Source organism: Camelina sativa, chromosome 5, assembly GCF_030686135.1.
Source record: "Camelina sativa cultivar CO46 ecotype springtype chromosome 5, ASM3068613v1".
Taxonomy (NCBI): domain Eukaryota; kingdom Viridiplantae; phylum Streptophyta; class Magnoliopsida; order Brassicales; family Brassicaceae; genus Camelina; species Camelina sativa.
In genome coordinates this window covers 12,207,359-12,226,999 of record NC_141884.1, presented here as the reverse complement: position 1 = coordinate 12,226,999, position 19,641 = coordinate 12,207,359, and the positions used below count along the sequence as shown (strand labels likewise).

Here is a 19,641-nt window from a genome sequence, read left to right as displayed (position 1 = left end):
TTAAATAAAATATGAAAGGTTCATATTCAATATTAAATTGTTACAAGATAAAATCTAAAAGCATGTATATTACTACTTAATTATTTTCAATAATTTTTTTTTAATTTTTACCTGCGTAATAACGCGGGCCTTATCTATTAATTTATAAAGGATATGAACAATTTTACTAATACAATGTCGTTTGTATATATCTTTGTTAGTTTCTTCCCTTAATTGCCAATTAATTTTGACTCTAAAATAGAGTGGGGTTGGAGATGTCCTTATCTCTCTTTCCCGTCTTCTCTTTTCAAAGCACTCAGAAATCGTCGGAGAAGAGATTTCTAAGAAGACATCAAATCTTCCAAAGGTGATCTCAGTTTCTTAATTATTTGTTTTTTGTTTCGAGTTTTGATCGCGATTCCGTATCTAGGGTATTATATGATCCGATCTAGGGTTTCCCAATCCCATTATCCAAAATTATCCCGTGTTTAGTTTAAGTATTGTGAATGTAGGGTTTTTATCGTGATCCGTGTATAGTCTGTTCGATTTAGGGTTTGTATGTGTATTAATTGATGATTATTCTGTTTTGTAGATAAACGATAATCGGATTTCTCAGTACGGCGATGAGCAATGCTCTATGTGGTTCTGCCGACACCTTAAGCAACAAGGTATCAACTATTGCTCTCAAGAACATGCTGAGAGAGCTATTGATGAAGTCTTGTTGCCAAACCCCCACTGTTTTTCCGATGTGTATACACATGGGGAACTTGAAGATTTGGTCCTCCTACAACTTCTTAGTCTTCTTTCTGCTGGACCATAAGCTGATGCAAATCCAGGCATTGTGGATCTTGCGGGAGATCATGCAATTGTCTCGGTGGATCTAAGGTTTCAGCATGAGCGCTTTGACACAGACCTGGATCCCCGTCAAGAGTTTCGTTTCTGGATCTTCATTGCTCCGTCAAGAGCTGACTTATGAAAATCTGGCTGAGTTATGCTCATAAGTCAGCCAAGCGTTATGGCTGACTTATTAAATTTGGCTGAGTTATGCGCATAACTCAGCTGTAGTAATGGCTGAGTTTTCACCTGATGGTTGAGTTGTCAAGATTTTAGCTGAGTTATCGCTACGACACGGTTGAGTTGTCAAAATTTTGACTGAGTTATCACAACGACACGGCTGAGTTGCCATTTTCCGACTGGCTGAGTTATGAAAAATGGCTGACTTATGAGATGTAGTTACGGCTGAGGTATGGTAAAAAAACTATAACTCAGCCGTCATAGGCTGACTTTACCATAACTCAGCCAACCCCAAATTAGAATGAATAAATAACCGACCAACCGAACCAAACCGGAAACTACTTTTCCATTATTTTCGGTTAAATACAGTTATATTCGGCTTGCTATCGGTTATATTAAGTTAATCGACCTAATTTTGAAACGTTTGGGTTATTTATGGTTATATAGTCGTCTAACCGACACATAACCGGAAATAACCGAAAAATAATTTCAAAATTTTTTTTAAGATTTGAAAAATGGTTATCATATTAGTATATCCAAATTACCACCTTAACCAAACACAATATAACCAAAACCAAACTGTTATATTAAAACCCATAATGTTGGAAATATGAAACATACATCTCTAACCTAACCCTAACCCTAACCCTAACCCCTAAACGTCATGTGTTGTATGTTTTACACATCCTTGGTGAGAATGTGTAAAAATCAATCTTTGTCTATAATTATTACTTTTCATTGCTTATAGTGATTGTAATATTCCTTTTTTCATTCTATATTTTAATTTTGAGTTATAATAATTATAATTTACAAATATTTTATAAGTCAGCCGTGTGAAGTATGTAAATCAGCCGTAACTTAACCGTAAACCAGCCATAATTTTGAAAATAGACAAATCAAAGTTTTACAAATCCAAGTACAATTCCAAAAGAAACGAAACGAAGGAAGGACATACTGCATTATTTAATCTGGATCAAAAAAACCAGGTGCCTCATCGTAGATTTCTGCAGCCATTTTAACCCGTATAGCCTGGATATTTTGATCACTGATTCCATCGAAAGACACACCAAGCGCTAGACATTCAATAAACTTTAAAGCGTACACGCCACAGTCACCAACCTGTACGTTTTGAGGGACCTTGGAGGCACTCTTCCTCCTGAAACCGAACTGACTGGCAGTAGGTGTACGAATTTCGTGAGGAATGTTTGCGTTCATCATTGCTGGAATCATCCGTGTAAACGCCCTACAATCATTCAGCATTGTAAGCTCACTCTTTTCGGTTACTTGTCCCACGATGCTATCATAGCAATCAATATGCCTTCTCTTTAGATCCACGTGCAGCGCCACCCAGTGATTGCCTCCAGTTTGTGGAGCAATATACAGGTGATCCACATCTTCTATCCACTTCAAATTAGTCGGTTCATCTAGTGGTAACAAACCTTTAACTAACTCTTCATAACTATTGCCAGTCATTTTAAAAAACTTGGGTTTCATATTGAACAACGTATAATCACCAATCATCGATCTAGTGAACCACGGGTCTATAAACGCAATGCGTTTGTTGTGGAATGGGAAGGGATCTCGTTTGTACCTAATACTGAGGAGTCTCATAAACGCGCCCAAATGCTGTAAAACAGAAAACTGATTAGTAAACAACAACTCAGCCATAATGTAATATAAGTCAGTCGTAAACAATAACAAATCATACCACTGCCACCTACTGTCAATATGTATTATATCTCAGCCGTAAACATAATAACTCAGCCATTATGTATAATATCTCAGCCGTAAACATAATAACTCAGACATCAAGTTAAACTTACTTTATCAGACAGCCACCCAAATGTACCAGACGGCCAGTTATTTCTTTCGGTGATGAGAGTCCTATAGAATTCAATATTTGATGTTGACTTGCCTAATGGTGTACCCCTAAGAAAAAAATAAGAACAGCTTAATATAATTTTAACAAGATGTGATTAACAAGGGTCTAAAGGGTCATACTTGGCTTTCTTTAGGTACTCCAAAAGTTTCTGCAACTTGACCGGATCAACAGGTGCCAGAGGATCATATATTCCAGATCCAGGTGAACAGTTCTTCCTCATGCACGTCAGTCCGTTGTCCCCAATATAAAGAAAAGTCCTCTCTTGTGTAGCTTGTAGTTTATTCAATGAACTTCCATCCGGGGACAGCTTAACATTCTCCAGCCTTAAAGCTTTGATTCTATCAAGCCTAATCTTTTCCTCCTCATCATCCTCAGATTCAGGTTCAAGGATATTGTTTTCAGCCATAATCTTGGCTGTCATATCACATATACTGCTGTCAGCAGCGTCATCAGCAGCGTCGGCACCAGCGTTTGCACCAGCTTTGGATACTCCCTCATTCAAATCAGATCCCAATTGAATGATTTGATTAGGCTTAATAGTCTTTCTAACTCTTTTCTTTGGCAGATTATTTCCATCCTTCTCTTCCGCCAACTCTTTGACCTTCTTTGCAGCCGCCGCCTCATCTTCTGCCTTCTTTTCCGCAAACTCTTTGACCTTCTTTGCAGCCGCCGCCTCATCTTTGGCCTTCTTTGCCGCCAACTCTTTGTTCTTCTTCGCAGCGGCCGCCTCAACTTTGGCCTTCTTTGCATTTAATTCTTCGTCCTTCTTTCCATCATTGGCATTTTTCCTCGTGTTAGGCCGTTGAATTGGTTTCGTATCAGCTGGAGACTTCTCATTGAAATTAAGAGGATCATCTTTATCAAACTCATCTTTATCAAACTCTTTATTCAGATTCCTACTGACCCCAGCCAAACCACGGAAAACTACCTGTATAACGCGAAGACAATTAAAGATAATGATAACTCAACCTAAACAATCTGGAAACTCAGCCATAACATTAACATAATTCAGACATTACCGGAGGACTGTTGATAGAGTAGTTTTGGTGCATTTTTCCTGGAACTACTGGTACTGGTGGACTTTCTGGTGAAAACAGTTCATCCCTAAGGTTCTTTATTTTGAAATTTTTACAAGTGTTTTGTGACAACAGTTCATCCCGAAGGTCTTCAACATTGTTTTGGCCAGTTTGCCCAACACCCAAGGAAAACACGTGCTCTTTCATCTGCTTGAGATCACTCTCAACAGAACGAAATCTGGTTTCAAACCTTTCATTCATCCTCTCTTCTATTCTATCTCCAATGTTTTTTTCCAAGGTGTCAAACCTTGAGGTTAAATTAGACACCAACTCAATGAGAGTTCCAACCGGTCCACCACCCTGACTGTTGGAAACTACCACCTTCTGTTCAGCTCCTTCACCAGATCCACCACCCTGACTGTTGGAAACTACCACCTTCTTGACTTTCTGCTTCTTTACGGGAAGAGAGTCAGAATCAACTTTCTGCTTCTTTGCGGGAGGAGAGTCAGAATCAACATCCCAAAAACCTTTAACAAACTTATCCTCATGTATGTCTTGGATAAGGCGATCAACTGCTGGGTCGTCGTCTTTTTGATCTGGCCACATATCCCGTACATCATCCTTCATAACCATTTTAGTCACACGCAGCTGTAACATAAGAGAATATGAGACCCATTACTAAAACATAACTCAGCCAACACTAAAGCATAAATCAGCCATTACTAAAACATAACTCAGCCGTTACTAAACAATAACTCAGCCATAACTAAATCATAACTCATCCATTACTAAACAATCACTCAACCAGATATAAACCTTACCTCACCAAGCGCTTTGATCTCTTCAGCAATTACCGATACCATCGTAGAACGTGTACGGTTTCCACCCCATTGAAGCATCGGTATGCCACCATCATTAGCTGATGCATTCCCAAACCGTTCTCCAAAGCATTTGATGGACTCATACGCCCAAGCCTGTAACACGGGTGTAAACCCACTGAGGGTGTACGTCTTTCCCGTAGGGTTCAACATCTTTATGGAATCAACAAGAGCTTCAAATGCTGACCGACCCCACGGATACGTCTTCATTGCTTCATCATCAAAAACTCTTTTGGCACTTTCATATGGAATTCTAGAGTTATGATGCAAACCATAAAGTCCAATGTGTTGAAGAAGCAACAGCCCCAACCATTTACGATGATCAAGGTTAACCCATCCCCAGCACACTTTTAATGCTTCCCTGAGTTCAAGTAGTGTTGGACCTGCCCCACCAGGCACTTCCAAAAGTCTGAAGAAATATTTGTGTTCCTCTTCAAGTTCAAACCGTTCAGTAGGCATTGGGTCTATGTTTAACCCCGTCAGATAATGAAACTCATTCAACCCAAACCTGATAGGTTGACCGCCGACCACAAACCAAAGCTCCTTCTTATGTACCCTTAACTGGTTACATAGTAGAAAATGAACAACCTTACCAGACCAGACGAATTGGCTATCAACTAGCTTAGAGATTATTCCAATTGGTACATCCTTCGTTTTTCCCCACGCATCCAGTCCTATTGATTCCCTAATCTGAGGTAATTCTAACATCGTGAAATTGGTGTTAATTTGTTTAGTATGTAGAATAGACTTCATTTATGGCCAAAGTCTTGGTGGGTAATCCCTTGCTTGTTCTTCAGAAATATCCTTAGCCATCTGATAGTAAAGCATAAAATAAATCAGCCATAACATATGGCAAACACAAGGCATATAATAACTCCGCCATAATACATAACTCAGTCGTAAAGCATAAGATAACTCAGTCCAAACTCAGCCATCCAAGACGGCGACAATCACCCGTAACTCAAAAATAAATAGGAAGACACATACCGGAACTCGAAGACGAGACGGCTTAGACGGAATCGAACAAGACCAGCGATGACGAAGAGAAGAAAGAGCGAATGAGGATATCGAGTGAGGACGGCGAGAGATGACGGCGGGAGAGTAAAAAAAGACAGATTATCACCGGCGGAATTAGGGTTAGATTTCGCCGACGATAAGGACAGAGAGTTTTTTTTGTTTTCGCGGTTTAAAAACCGTTCACTTTCCCTCTCATTGTAACTGTCGATGCTGGAAAGATAACTCAGCAGTCATAAACGGTATCTCAGCCAACCCTCAAATTAGAATGATTAAATAACCGACTAAACGGAACCGAACCGAAAAAATAATTTTTCCCAATTTGGTATTTTTGTATTGGTATGTTTGCCTAGTTTTCTTATATTCGGCTTATTTCGGTTATATTATGCTAATCTACCTAATTACAATATATTTTGGGTTATTTATTGTTAGATATTCATCTAACCGACCCATAACCGGAAATAACCAAAAATTAATTTCAAAATGGTACTCATATTAGTATATCCATATTACCACCTTAATCCAAACACATTATATCCAAAACCAAACTGTTATATTAAAAACAAATAATGTTACCTCATCTAACCCTAAACCCTAAACCCTAACCTTAACCTAACCCTAACCCCTAAACAATATGTTTTGGTATGTTTGACACATTTTGATCCGAATGCGTAAAAATCACTTTTTGTCTATAATTATTATTTTTATTGGTTATAAGAATAGTAATATTCATTTTGCAATTCTAAATTTTAATTTTGAGTTATAATAACCTTATTTTACAAATATCTCATAACTCAGCCGTTTAAGTCAATAACCCAGCCACTACTTAGTCAAATTACTGGCCCCTTCTTTAATAATAAATAAAAATACATGAAAAATTTGAATTCAAATTTTTGAATTTATTTTTAATAATAAATCGTTTAAAATATTTTTATTAAGCGTATGGATGATAACAAGAAACATAATTATTGTTTGCGTCTCCCCAACAACCCTTTTTGCATTCCCGAGCGGGTATATAATAAATTAATAGGGTGGCCGTCGGATAACTCAGCCGTAACACCATTATTATGGCTGTTGCATAAGTCAGCCATAACAAACTTGTTAATTTAACTGACTATCCTAAGTCAGTCGTGTAAACAACACAACTCAGCCTTCAAGTATATTACTGTCAAACGACATCGTTTGATATATTGTTTTAGTATAAGTTAAGGGATTTGTTGTGATTTATTGCTTCAGTAATCGAGATCGAGTCAAGATGATGGCAAATAGAGATAACTACGGCGGCAACTCCACGGCTGATGAGAAAACTGCTTCTGAAGCACTAGCTGAGGTAGATCTCTGGACTATCTGAAATCTCAAATCATTATCTTAATATTGTGTTTGTGGAACTGTAGGAGCTGAATCGTAATGAAATAAAAATGAAAATGAGGTACGGCAAAATCCGGAGGCGAGACAAGGGCGTTCCAATCGGGTGTAATTGCGGTGCGATGCTTCTCGTTGCCACTTCTAATGATCCTACCACGAGAGGAGAACGTTATTTTAGTTGTCCGTATGACATCACAGATGTAAAGATTTTTGTACTCTTATTTTTGAGTTTTGTGTTCTGTTTCTGACTTTTTTTTTTAGTCTAATATGAATTATGTACTATTTGTAAGGGTCCCGGTCAAGGCTGCGGTTTCAGGAAGTGGTGGACTGATGCAGTGCGCGAAGAGTTTAGGGTTATTCAGGAGGAGAAGAATGAGATGAAGCAGGACTTGGATGCATCCAAGAAGCGCATCGAGATTCAAGAAGAAATGATCTTGTATTTGGAAAAGAAATATGACGCGCTGGCGAAGAAGTTTGAGAGCTTGAACAAGTATCTGTGAGATTAGTCAAGCTCCGTTGTTTTTTTTTTTTTTTTTTTTTGGAATTGATATGAACTTTCTATGTTGTGGTGTTTTATCAATCTATTTTCATAACTCAGTCATGATTAATTATAACTCAGTCATGATTAATTATAACTCAGCCGTCATAAACGATATCTCAGCCAACCCTCAAATTAGAATGACTAAATAACCGACTAAACCGAACCGACCGATAAAATAAAACCCCTTCGACGACTCAGAGTCCTAGATGAGAAAAAGAAAAAACCGTCCGAATTCTAAGTCCGGAACGGTCGGGGTTTCACCATCACCGTCTGGGTTGGTCCTACAGACGAAGTGGAGGCCGTGGACCTGATAGATTGTCTGCCAGCGGTTCCTCCCCCGTTACCTTGTCCAGTTCGGTTCGCCAGAACTGACGAGCTTGCCTTAGGGTCTCCAGTCTCTCTCTCGGAACTTCGACGCCTCTTGACGCCAAGTCTTCCAAAAAGGAACACGGGCCCTCGACCAAGTGCCTCTCACGGAAAATTGGGCCAGCCGACTCCAGGAAATTGGCGTACCGCCTTAATCTCTCTATGGAAGCCCGGTAGGCCCAGATATCCACAGTAAACGGGTGCGCGGTATCTTCGAGAGGTTGACAGTCAGCCTCAAAAAGGACAGGCACCTCCATACTCGCCACCAGCTCTTGGCACGCCGCATGCGCGGCGAGCAGCTCGGTCATACACCACTTCTCCAAGAAGAAACCTTCGGCGATTATTTCGTTCAGGACCCGAATAGTCCCGTCCAAACGATAAAGCCGACAGACTTCGGCCAATCTACGGCGTCTCGCCATAAGGTGAGCCCCCAGCCTATAGCGGCGAGCTCGATACCTTCGGAGTTCCTGACATACGAGGCTCCCTTCTGCACCCGTCATATCGACATGCGGAACAGGTGCGCGAACGCGGAACGTTTCCACGCCCTCTTGGGCGGAGGGATTATTCGACGTTTCAGTTCGGCTGGAACCGCTCGCCGACGCGGCTATCCTTTCCCGAGCCCGTCTCAGCCTCGCAGATCGAGTAGTCACCATCGCTTTCTCTCTATATCTTGGAAAGTTGTGGAGGTTGGAATATTTCAATCTCTCAGGCTCTCAAACCTATTTGTACGGGATTATGGGAAGTAACCGCCGCTGAATCCACCAATCAGAGTGCAGTGAGATTTTCGCTGCGTCCCAAGAATTTCGCTGATCAATTATAACTCAGCCGTCAATAGACGATATCTCAGCCAACCCTCAAATTAGAATGACTAAATAACCGACTTAACCGAACCGACCGATAAAATAAATTTTCCAATTTGATATTTTTGAATTGGTATGTTTGGTTTATTTCGGATATATTCGGCTTAATTTTGGCTATATTAGGCTAATCTACTTTAATACAATTGAATTTTGGGTTATTTATTAGAATGACTAAATAATCGACTAAACCGAACCGACCGATAAAATAAATTTTCCAATTTGATATTTTTGAATTGGTATGTTTAATTAATTTCGGATATACTCTGCTTAATTTCTGTTATATTAGGCTAATCTACTTAATTACAATATATTTTGGGTTATTTATTGTTAGATATTAATATAACCTACCCATAACTGAAAATAACCAATTTTTTTTTTTGATTTTATGATTTTTTAAAAAAATATTCAAATGGTAATAATATTATTATATCCATATTACCACCTTAAATCATACACGTTAAAATACATTAGAACCAAATCCAAAAATCAAATAATCTGAACCCTACATCTCAAACCCTAAACCCCAACCCTAACCCTAACCCTAACCCCTAAACGTCATGTGTTGTATGTTTTACACATCCTTGGTGAGAATGTGTAAAAATCAATCTTTCTCTATAATTATTACTTTTTATTGGTTATAATAATTGTAATATTCATAATTCAATTTTACATTTAAATGTTGAGTTATAATAATGTAAATTTACAAATATTTTATAAGTCAGCCGTGTAAGTCAATAACTCAGCCATCACTTAGTCACTTTGTCGGAATTTTAAGATTTTTTATTCGAATTTTGAGTTCAATTTTTTAATTATTTTGTATAATATATTGTGAAAAAAAATAACTTTATAAATTGATTACGCGTGTGGATCTGAGCAGGCACAGAATTATTGTTTGGGCTTCCCCAACAACACTTTTAGTAATATCGAGGCACGGCACGAAAGACTAAACGAAGCCGTACCAAGTACATAACTCAGCCATAACTCACTCATCCGTACGAAGTAGATAACTCAGCCGTTCGAAATATATAACTCAGCCATAACATATATGTTTATTCAAGTACAATTCCTACCAAAAGAAATCCAAAGGTTTTTTTACATATCCAAAGTGCAAGTCCTACCTACCAAAAGAAATACAAATGTTTTTTACGTGAACTGATTCATAAAATCAGGTGACTCATCGAAGATTTCTGCTGCCATTTTAACACGTATACCCTGGATGTTTTGATCACAGATTCCATCGAAAGACACACCAAGCGCTAGACATTCTATAAACTTTAAAGCGTACACGCCACAGTCACCAACCTGTACGTTTTGCGGGACCTTGGAGACTGTCCTCCTCCTGAAGGTAAACTGTTTGTAAGTAGGTGTACGAATTTCGTGAGGAACGTTCGCGTTCATCATTGCTGGAATCATCCGCGTAAACGCCCTACAAGCATTCAGCATTCTAAGCTCACTCTCTCCGGTTACTTGTCCCACGATGCTATCATAGCAATCAATATGCCTTCTGTTGAGATCCACGTGCAGCGCCACCCAGTGATCGCCTCTAGTTTGTGGAGCAATATACAGGTGATCCACATCTTCTATCCACTTCAAATTAGTTTGTTCGTCTAATGGAATCAAACCTTTAACTAATTCTTCATAACAATTGCCAGTCATTGTAAAAAACTTGGGTCCGGACTTGAACATCGGATAATGACGGTGAACCATTTCACTGGTGAACCACGGGTCTATAAACGCAATGCGTTTGTTGTGGAATGGGAAAGGATCTTGTTTGTACCTACACCTAAGGACTCTCATAAACGCGCCCAAGTGTTGTACAACAGAAAACTGAGTAGTAAACAACAACGCAGCCATAATGTAATATAAGTCAGACAACGACAACAATAACTAAGACATTAAGATAAACTTACTTCATCAGTAAGCCACCCATATTTACCATATTCTTCTGGCCTCACTGGCCATTCCTTTCGTTCGGTGATTAGCACCCTATAGAATTCAATTTCCATTCCGCCTTTGCCTAACGGGATATTCCTAACAAACAAATAAACACAAGTTAATATAATGTTAACAAGCTGTTATTAACTTGTTAAGTAAAAGGGTCTAAAGGGTCATACTCGGCTTTCTTTAGGTACTCCAAAAGTTTCTGCAACTTGACTGGATCAACAGGTGCCAGAGGATCATATATTCCAGGTCCAGGTGAACAGTTCTTCCTCATGCACGTCAGTCTGTTGTCTCCAATATTAGGGAAAATCCAGCTTGGATGATCTTGTTGTGTATTCAATGCACTCCCATCCGCTGACAGCTTAACACTCTCCAGCCTTAAAGCTTTAATTCTATGAAGCCTAATCTTTTCCTCCTCATCATCCTCAGATTCAGGTTCAAGTGAGTTGGCTTCAGCAAAATACTCGTTTGTAATATCTTCTGCACCAGCTTCTGCACCAGCTTCTGAACCAGCTTCTCCAGGTAGTACAAATTTCAACGGCTTAACACCAGCAGCAACAACAGCAGCAGTAGGATTTTTAGGCGCCCTACCTCTACCTCTACCTCTACCTCTACCTCTACCTCTACCTCCACCTCTACCTCCAGCCGCAGCTACTTCTTTGGCCTGCTTTGCCGCAGCTACTTCTTTGGGCTTCTTTAACGCAGCTACTTCTTTGGCCTTCTCTGCCGCCTCTAACTCTTTGGCCTTCTCTGCCGCCTCTAACTCTTTAACATTTCTCCTCGTGGAAGGCCGTGTTTTCGTATCAGCTGGTCTCTTAGTAGCTGGAGACTTCTTAGCATCTGGAGAAGTGAAATAGTTCTTTTCCTGTATATTAAAATTATAATAACTCAGCCTAAACATTCTGAAAAATCAGCCATAAAATAAAGAAAAATCATACATTATGATAACTCAGCCTAAACATTCTAAAAAATCAGCCATAAAACAAAGATAAATCAGACATTACCTTCTCTGCCGCCTCTAAGTCTTTGGCCTTCTCTGACGCCTCTAACTCTTTGGCATTTCTCCTCGTGGAAGGCCCTGTTTTCGTATCAGCTGGTTTCTTAGCAGCTGGAGACTTCTTAGCATCTGGAGACTTCTTAGGAGAAGTCAAAGAGTTCTTTTCCTGTTTATCATAGCGAAGACAATTAAAATTATAATAACTCAGCCTAAACATTCTGAAAAATCAGCCATAAAACAAATATAAATCAGACATTACCGGAACTTTTGGTGGACCTTTTGATGTCTGAAGTTCCTGTCCATGTCCCAGGTTATTTAGTTCTTGTCCCAAAATTAAAGTCTGGTCACTCGTGCTCTTTGGAAGCACGAGCTCTTTCATCTGTTTGAGGTCCGTCACAAAAGATCCAAGCCTGGTTTCAATCCTTTCATCCATCTTCTTCTCCAGATTCGCCGATACATTTTCAATGTCCCTATCAACGGTGTCAAACCTTGTGTATAACTTAGAGATCAATTCGTAGAGATCATCTTCCCCAACATCTTCCCCAACATCTTCCTCCTCACTTACCTTTTTTCCTTTCTTCTTCCTCCCCTGTGCAACTCCTTCACTAGTTTCCTGACTGTTGGAAACTTTCATCTTCTGGACTTTCCGCTTCTTTGCGGGAGGAGATTCAGACTCAACAACTGCTTCAGCTTTCTTTTTCTTTTTCTTCTTATCACTCCCCTTAACATCCCAAAAACCTTTAACAAACGTATTCATATGTATGTCTTCGATCAGGCGATCGATTGCTGGGTCGTCTTCTTGTTCTGGCCACAAATGAAATAGCTCGCAGCCATTTTCCTTCATAACCATATTAATCACACGCAGCTGTAACATAAGAGATTATGAAACCCATCAGTAAGTTTTAACTCAAACATTACTAATGAAAGCATAAATCAGTCATTACTAAAACATAACTCAGCCAACACTAAAGCATAAATCAGCCATTACTAAAACATAACTCAGCCGTTACTAAACAATAACTCAGCCATAACTAAATCATAACTCATCCATTACTAAACAATCACTCAACCAGATATAAACCTTACCTCACCAAGCGCTTTGATCTCTTCAGCAATTGCGGTTTCCAGCGATGAACGTGTACGGTTTCCACCCCATTGAAGCATCGGTATGCCACCATCTTCAGCTGATGCATTTCCAAACCGTTCTCCAAAGCATTTGATGGACTCATACGCCCAAGCCTGTAACACGGGTGTAAACCCACTGAGGGTGTACGACTTTCCCGTAGGGTTCAACATCTTTATGGAATCAACAAGAGCTTCAAATGCTGACCGACCCCACGGATACGTCTTCATTGCTTCATCATCAAAAACTCTTTTGGCACTTTCATATGGAATTCTAGAGTTATGATGCAAACCATAAAGTCCAATGTGTTGAAGAAGCAACAGCCCCAACCATTTACGATGATCAAGGTTAACCCATCCCCGGCACACTCTTAATGCTTCCCTGAGTTCAAGTAGCGTTGGACCTGCCCCACCAGGCACTTTCAAAAGTCTGAAGAAATCTTTGTGTTCCTCTTCAAGTTCAAACCGTTCAGTAGGCATTGGGTCTATGTTTAACCCCGTCAGATAATGAAACTCATTCAACCCAAACCTGATAGGTTGACCGCCGACCACAAACCAAAGCTCCTTCTTATGTACCCTTAACTGGTTACATAGTAGGAAATGAACAACCTTACCAGACCAGACGAATTGGCTATCAACTAGCTTAGAGATTATTCCAATAGGTACTTTCTTTGTTTCTTCCCACGCATCCAGTCCTATTGATTCCCTAATCTGAGGGAATTCTTTCATCCTGAAATTTGTGTTTATATCTCTAGACTCTATTTTAGCGTATAGTCTTGGGAGGTAATCCCTTGCTTGTTCTTCAGAAGAAATAATCACCATCGACATCTGTTATAGTTCATAAGTAAATCATAAAATAAATCAGCCATAACATAAAACAAACTCATACACAAAGCATAACATAACTCAGCCACAAACACATAACTCAGATCTAAAGCACAAAATATCTTAGTCACAACTCATCCGTCCGCAAAATAAAACAAACAGTAAATCAGCCATCGAATCGAATAAATCTAACAAATCAGCCATAAACCCTAAAATAACTGAGCCGCAACATAAAACAAAAAGTAAATCAGCCATCGAATCGAATAGATCTAACAAATCAACCGTCATTAACAACGGCGACTCCAGCGGTAAATCATCGAAAAACCCACATTCGGCCGGAAAACTCGAAACTAAACAGTCGACACATACCGGATAGACGAAGACGAAGAAGACGAAGAGAAAGAGAGAGCGACGACGAAGAAAGAGAGTGCGACGACGAAGATAGAGAGAACGAGTAAAGATGGTGAGAGATGACGGTGAGAGATGACGGCGAGAGATTGACGGCAAGAGAGTAGACAACAACATAGTATCGCCGGCGACAAGAGACGACGAGAGTTTCGATATTTTTTTTTTCGCGGTTTGTGAACAGTTAAAACCTATTCACTTTCCCTCTCTTTGATATAAACAAGAAAACAAAACTGTGGATCTAAAAAAAAACTGCGATCTAAAAAAAAATTGCTTAATGACTGTGTTAAATCATATCTGATGTGTATTTTAATTTGCTGATGTGTATTTTTTTTTTTTAATTTTTTACTCAAATTCGAGAAATAAAATCTAAGGGGTAAATTGTAATTACACCCAGGGCACTAAACATTCTAGTAATTTTCAAAAGATTTATAGATATGAGTAATAAACCAACTTTTAGATAACATTTGAGTAATTCTTTCTATCCAAATATATGATCTTTCAACCAAACCTTACTCCAGGGTTTTTGTTCCACCTACAAAAGTTGGGCTCCTAAGGTCTTTGGATATTATTTGGGCCTTGTTAACAATTTACTCTTCACACTTTTGTATACTGCATAAATAAAAGGTGAGGTTTGTCCAAAAAGACACTAGTTCTTGCTAATTTGTCTTACCCGAAAAAGAAAAGAAAAAGTGATGGATGGAGAGTGCAACATCTAAACTTCTTAGTTCTAAACCGCGATGTAAAGTAAGTAAGACATAATATTTAGGATTACCATAAGGGTTAGACAAGAAGAGTGATAATATTCATTATTCACTATTCTAACTTTTCATCTACCACCACTAAAGGCTCGGAAACTTAACCATTAGAGAAATATTTTTGTTTCGGATTTGGTAAAAAGCTTTCTATATAATTATTGATTAAACAAGGCGATTAGGTGAGGTTATGTTTTATATATGTGGTCAATTGCACGATATAACCTTGAAGAATTGGACAATAAGAACATGATGGTGTGAAGTCGATCCTACGGTAAACATCTTTGACCATATATATCTCTTCTCTTTTCACATTTTGTTGTTCTTACTGCTTTACGCACACCTATATTAATTAGTTTTTCAGTATATATAATTTTTTTGTTTTTTGTTTTACATATTTTCATCTACAACCTTACACAGATTTTGGATTTGAACCAAAATAAAGATATTACGGTGACACTAGCTTCTACAAAACTGCCTTATAATAACTCACCGTAAAATTTAGTAAATTCACTTTCGGAAATGTTCAAAAGAAAAGGGGCCGGTATGTATTGTCTCGATTACTATATGACCAAACTGAGAAGAAAAATGAACGTGCAACCTCCTAGCTAGTGAGATATGTACTAGTGACTTATAGAATAATATGCTTTATAAGTCTTATTTAAAAACGAACAGTACTAGTTGTTAAAAGCGTTGCTAGGTCGTTTTGGAAATCAATCTTCTATCATCAAAAAAAGAAAATGCTAACAAAAAAAATGGGTCGATTTTGGAACTATATTTTATGACATAGAAAACTTCTTGGAATTAGAAAAAAAAGCGTGAGTTAGGATGTCACCAAACAAAATGTTTACAAAAGCATGAACTCGATTCTATTATATATAACATTCATATATCTTTATTATTTCCTGATTAGAAACTTGTTTCTGTAAATAAAAAATATTCCACTATGGATTCTTTCATCCTGATCTATGTCGACCACAAAAATAAGTAAGATATTTGAAATCATGTTATGCAATTAAAATATTGAGAGGTATTTTGGATTCTCAAATGAACCCACCTACCAACTACTAAAATGTCGAGTTGTATCAATTCTTTCACTCTACATCTCTTTATTACTAGTTTATTAGAGCACATGTCCAAATATTTTATGATGAAACACAAAGTTGCAAGAAGTGACGGAGGACGGACACCTCATCTCATTCCAGAATATGACGAGATTGAGCTGTCGTTTTGTTGTAACTAACTTATATATATGGTCGGGGTCAACTATTCATATGCACTTCTATTCTATGCCTTCAAGATCATTTATAAAGACTATTAAAAATGTCTTTAATATATCAACAATCTTATGATTTGATTATTAGAATGATCTAGATATGGATTCACACTAGACCAATTTTTTTGTTTGCGGACAGCAAATTCACATTAGACTAAGTATATGTATTTCTACCTTTGATATATATTTATACGAAAATGTTATTGAATTAATGTTCTTCGACTTTGTTATGTGTTGCCACATTGCCATTGGTGCATGACTTTTCTACGAACCATATAACTGATAAACCTATTATATGAGTTGTGTCATTCTTTTTTCTTTTTGCCGGCAAGTTGAGTAATTCAATTCTGTTATGCGCTTACCGCTGATATTCAAGTTACTTTTATAATTGATCTGTTCCAAATTCAATTACAAAATACTACTAAAACAATGTAAAAGTCGTGCTATGTTATTTGAAGTGCAAACTAAACAATGTAGTAGTCTTTTTCAACTAGGAAAATGACAAACAAAAACATCATTTTTAACTCATTTTACACCAAATAATATTTTTACTAGTCAACTTAATATCAAAAAGTTCCTCTAATAGAAAGAGAAATATGACTTAGTCCATCCATTGAAACTTAATATTTTAAAAGACTGTATCGATTGTTTTGTCAACTGTGTTTAGGGGGTATTAGTTTAGGATTCAGAAAGAATTTTAATGACTTTATGTTTTTAAAAATCTTGATGATTTTTAAAATCATAGAAAATTAGAAAGTAAAAATGAAGGATTCTATAAGAGATTGTTTAGGAAGTTTTTTTAAAAATTTTGCTGATTTGTTTTCCTAATCTTGTAAAATCTTTCTATTTGATGAAAGAGTTTTCATGACTTTTGTTATGAAGGAAATAATATAAAATCCTAAACCAATAACATAAAATTTGAATTCATTAACAATCCAAGATTTTTTTTTTACTTGAATAACATAAAACTTTTAATGACTTTATAAAACTCTTAATCCAATAACACTAGATTTATCAAGATTTTAGATAACTTTTTACTAATCCACAACCAATAACACCAAAATTTTTAAAGAGTTTTACAAAGTCTTAATTGAATAACAACATATTTTACATAACTTTTCAAGTCATTAAAATTCTTCTAAATTCTTTCTAAATTCTTTCTAAATTCTTTATAAAATTCTTTTCAAGTGTTAATGAATATTAGTGGTTGTTTAAATTTGCATTAAATCACTTCATACATAAATTCATTTTTTCAAGAGCTATTATAGAATTATAAATATTTATTTTTACCAAAACAATCTCATAAAATTATGATATAGTAGAACGAGTCTCTAAAATATAAGTTCGGAAATTTTTTGGATTAGGACGAACTCAAATATATGTGGATTTTATGAATTTAGGATTACAGTAACCCGATTGACATGCCTCTAACTGTAACAAACTCCAAAAAAGTAAATAAGATCATTTATAATGGGAGTTTCTCACACAGTTTCTCAATAATATTAAAAATAATAATATAAAAGTGAAGAGAGAAGAGAGAATCCATTCTCATATGAGATTATGGTCACTGGGCGTTACTCACACAAGTACTTTTATTAAAACACTAGGTTTTGAATCCACGCTACGCCTGAGTTTATTAGATATATTTTGATGAAAATTATATATGATTGATTACTTAATAAAATATTATTTTATAAAAAAATAAATTAGTATTATCATTTTCATTGTCAAAATTTGTGGTAATTTTTATTGTTACTTTTACTGTATGGTTCTTCGTTATACTTTTTTTTCTTCTTCTTACTCGTTAATTTCTTCACATTCTTCCACTGAAAACCCTTTTTTAGACTACCACACAACTTGTTAACCCATCAAACTCCAAGAACAAAATTATTTCTTTTCTCATAAAATTTATGAAATTCATGAAAATGAAGAGCAGCATAGTTAACACATGCATCCAATTATTGATAATTTTATTTTGTTTTAGATCTACACGTTTATAATCTTCTCCAACCAAAATCCTTACTTGGTTTATAATATTTTAAAAACATAATAAAATATACTAATAATATTTTATTTAATATGAATCATATGATATATAGAAATATAAGTACACTATAAGAACATATTAATTATAATAAATAATATCAATTATGTTATATCATCAAATAATATCAACTGTATCATATTCTCAAATAACCGTAACCGTATATAGTTAAACAATATTTCTTAAAAACAATATTTAAACAATATTTAAACGGTTATAGTTAAAGTTAAACAATATTCCTAACCATAACCGATGGTTAATAAACCATAACCGTGATAACCGTAACTCTGATCATGCCTATGTATAGCTAATAAAACATGTGTGTTTGTTGTCCATCTTTCTTCTTTAAACTCTAAAACTTGATTCAAACATCAAATCAAGATCTGATGTCAATTTTTTTTCCTTAGACCCAAAAATAGAAAATTAATGAAAGAATATCAACTCATCTATAAAATCATACACAAAAATATGGTTTGTAGCTCATAAGAAATAGAAAGCACAAACGTAGATAAATAAGATAATTTATGTTTTACATCAATATTTATAGTATTTTAAACTTTTAAAAGGTTTCGAAATATAAAATTTGAACCTTTTAAAAAGTTTTAATATTTATAATATATTGAACTTTTAAAATTTAAAAATTATAATATTAAAAAACTTTTTAAAAGCTAAGAACTTTTAAATGTTTCAATATTTATAATATGTAAACTTTTAAAATTTTTAAAAATTATAATATTTTTTTGAAACTTTTTAAAGTTTTAATTTGATCAAATAAAAAACCGGATCAAACCGAATAATTTTTAAACTTGGACGCTTGATAAATCAAGCTTTCCTGCTCATTCGTTGTTGGAAGCATATTAATCTTATGTATACTGGTTCTGAACCATTGTCTAAAATTTTTCTAGTCAATGTGGGATATTGTTCATAGGTTCTTTTATTTCCATAAATTTAAAATTGTCTTTTTCCTAAAAAATTCTGGAAATTAAAAAAAATGTTAATGAAGATATGTCAAATCTTGATAGGTTGTTTTAAAATAATTATTAATCTTATGTATACTGGTTTTGAACCATTGTCTAAAACTTTTCTAGTCAATGTGGAATATTGTTCATAGGTTATTTTATTTCCATAAATTTAAAATTGTCTTTTTCCTAAAAAATTCTGGAAATTAAAAAAATGTTAATGAAGATATGTCAAATCCTGATAGGTTGTTTTAAAATAATTCTTAATATAGAAAATTCTGGAAACTTTAAAAAATGTTAATAAGTGACATGTCTTATTACAATTGGAGGTTTTAAATCATAGTGGACAGCCTTAGAAGCTTATAGTTTCTACTTTTTATTAGTATAGATGACATGTCAAAC

At 36.0% G+C, this 19,641-nt stretch overlaps 2 protein-coding genes across 2 annotated transcripts; both read right to left on the bottom strand.

Moving 5' to 3' along the window:
• Nucleotides 1-9,937: 9,937 nt before the first annotated feature.
• LOC147943643 (uncharacterized) lies at nucleotides 9,938-12,712 on the bottom strand. The gene is made up of 4 exons (XM_087449981.1): nucleotides 12,113-12,712; nucleotides 11,861-12,019; nucleotides 11,030-11,721; nucleotides 9,938-10,946 (listed from the first exon to the last, which is right to left on the bottom strand). The coding sequence occupies exons 1-4, from the start codon at nucleotides 12,701-12,703 to the stop codon at nucleotides 10,811-10,813; spliced, it is 1,578 nt and encodes a 525-aa protein (XP_087306107.1). The 5' UTR covers nucleotides 12,704-12,712; the 3' UTR covers nucleotides 9,938-10,810.
• Nucleotides 12,713-12,918: 206 nt separating this feature from the next.
• LOC147943642 (uncharacterized) lies at nucleotides 12,919-14,381 on the bottom strand. The gene is made up of 2 exons (XM_087512306.1): nucleotides 14,170-14,381; nucleotides 12,919-13,803 (listed from the first exon to the last, which is right to left on the bottom strand). The coding sequence occupies exons 1-2, from the start codon at nucleotides 14,323-14,325 to the stop codon at nucleotides 12,919-12,921; spliced, it is 1,041 nt and encodes a 346-aa protein (XP_087368432.1). The 5' UTR covers nucleotides 14,326-14,381.
• Nucleotides 14,382-19,641: the final 5,260 nt, after the last annotated feature.

What these genes read in the sequence shown, in the direction of transcription:
- LOC147943643 (XM_087449981.1), bottom strand. Translation starts at nt 12,703, where the DNA reads ATGGTTATGAAGGAAAATGGCTGCGAGCTATTTCATTTGTGGCCAGAA. An exon ending in AAGGTCCACCAAAAGTTCCG is followed by an intron (nt 12,020 to 12,112) that starts GTAATGTCTGAT and finishes TATGATAAACAG; the next exon opens with GAAAAGAACTCTTTGACTTC. An exon ending in ACTTAGAGGCGGCAGAGAAG is followed by an intron (nt 11,722 to 11,860) that starts GTAATGTCTGAT and finishes TTTAATATACAG; the next exon opens with GAAAAGAACTATTTCACTTC.
- LOC147943642 (XM_087512306.1), bottom strand. Translation starts at nt 14,325, where the DNA reads ATGTTGTTGTCTACTCTCTTGCCGTCAATCTCTCGCCGTCATCTCTCA. An exon ending in TCTTCGTCTTCGTCTATCCG is followed by an intron (nt 13,804 to 14,169) that starts GTATGTGTCGAC and finishes GAACTATAACAG; the next exon opens with ATGTCGATGGTGATTATTTC.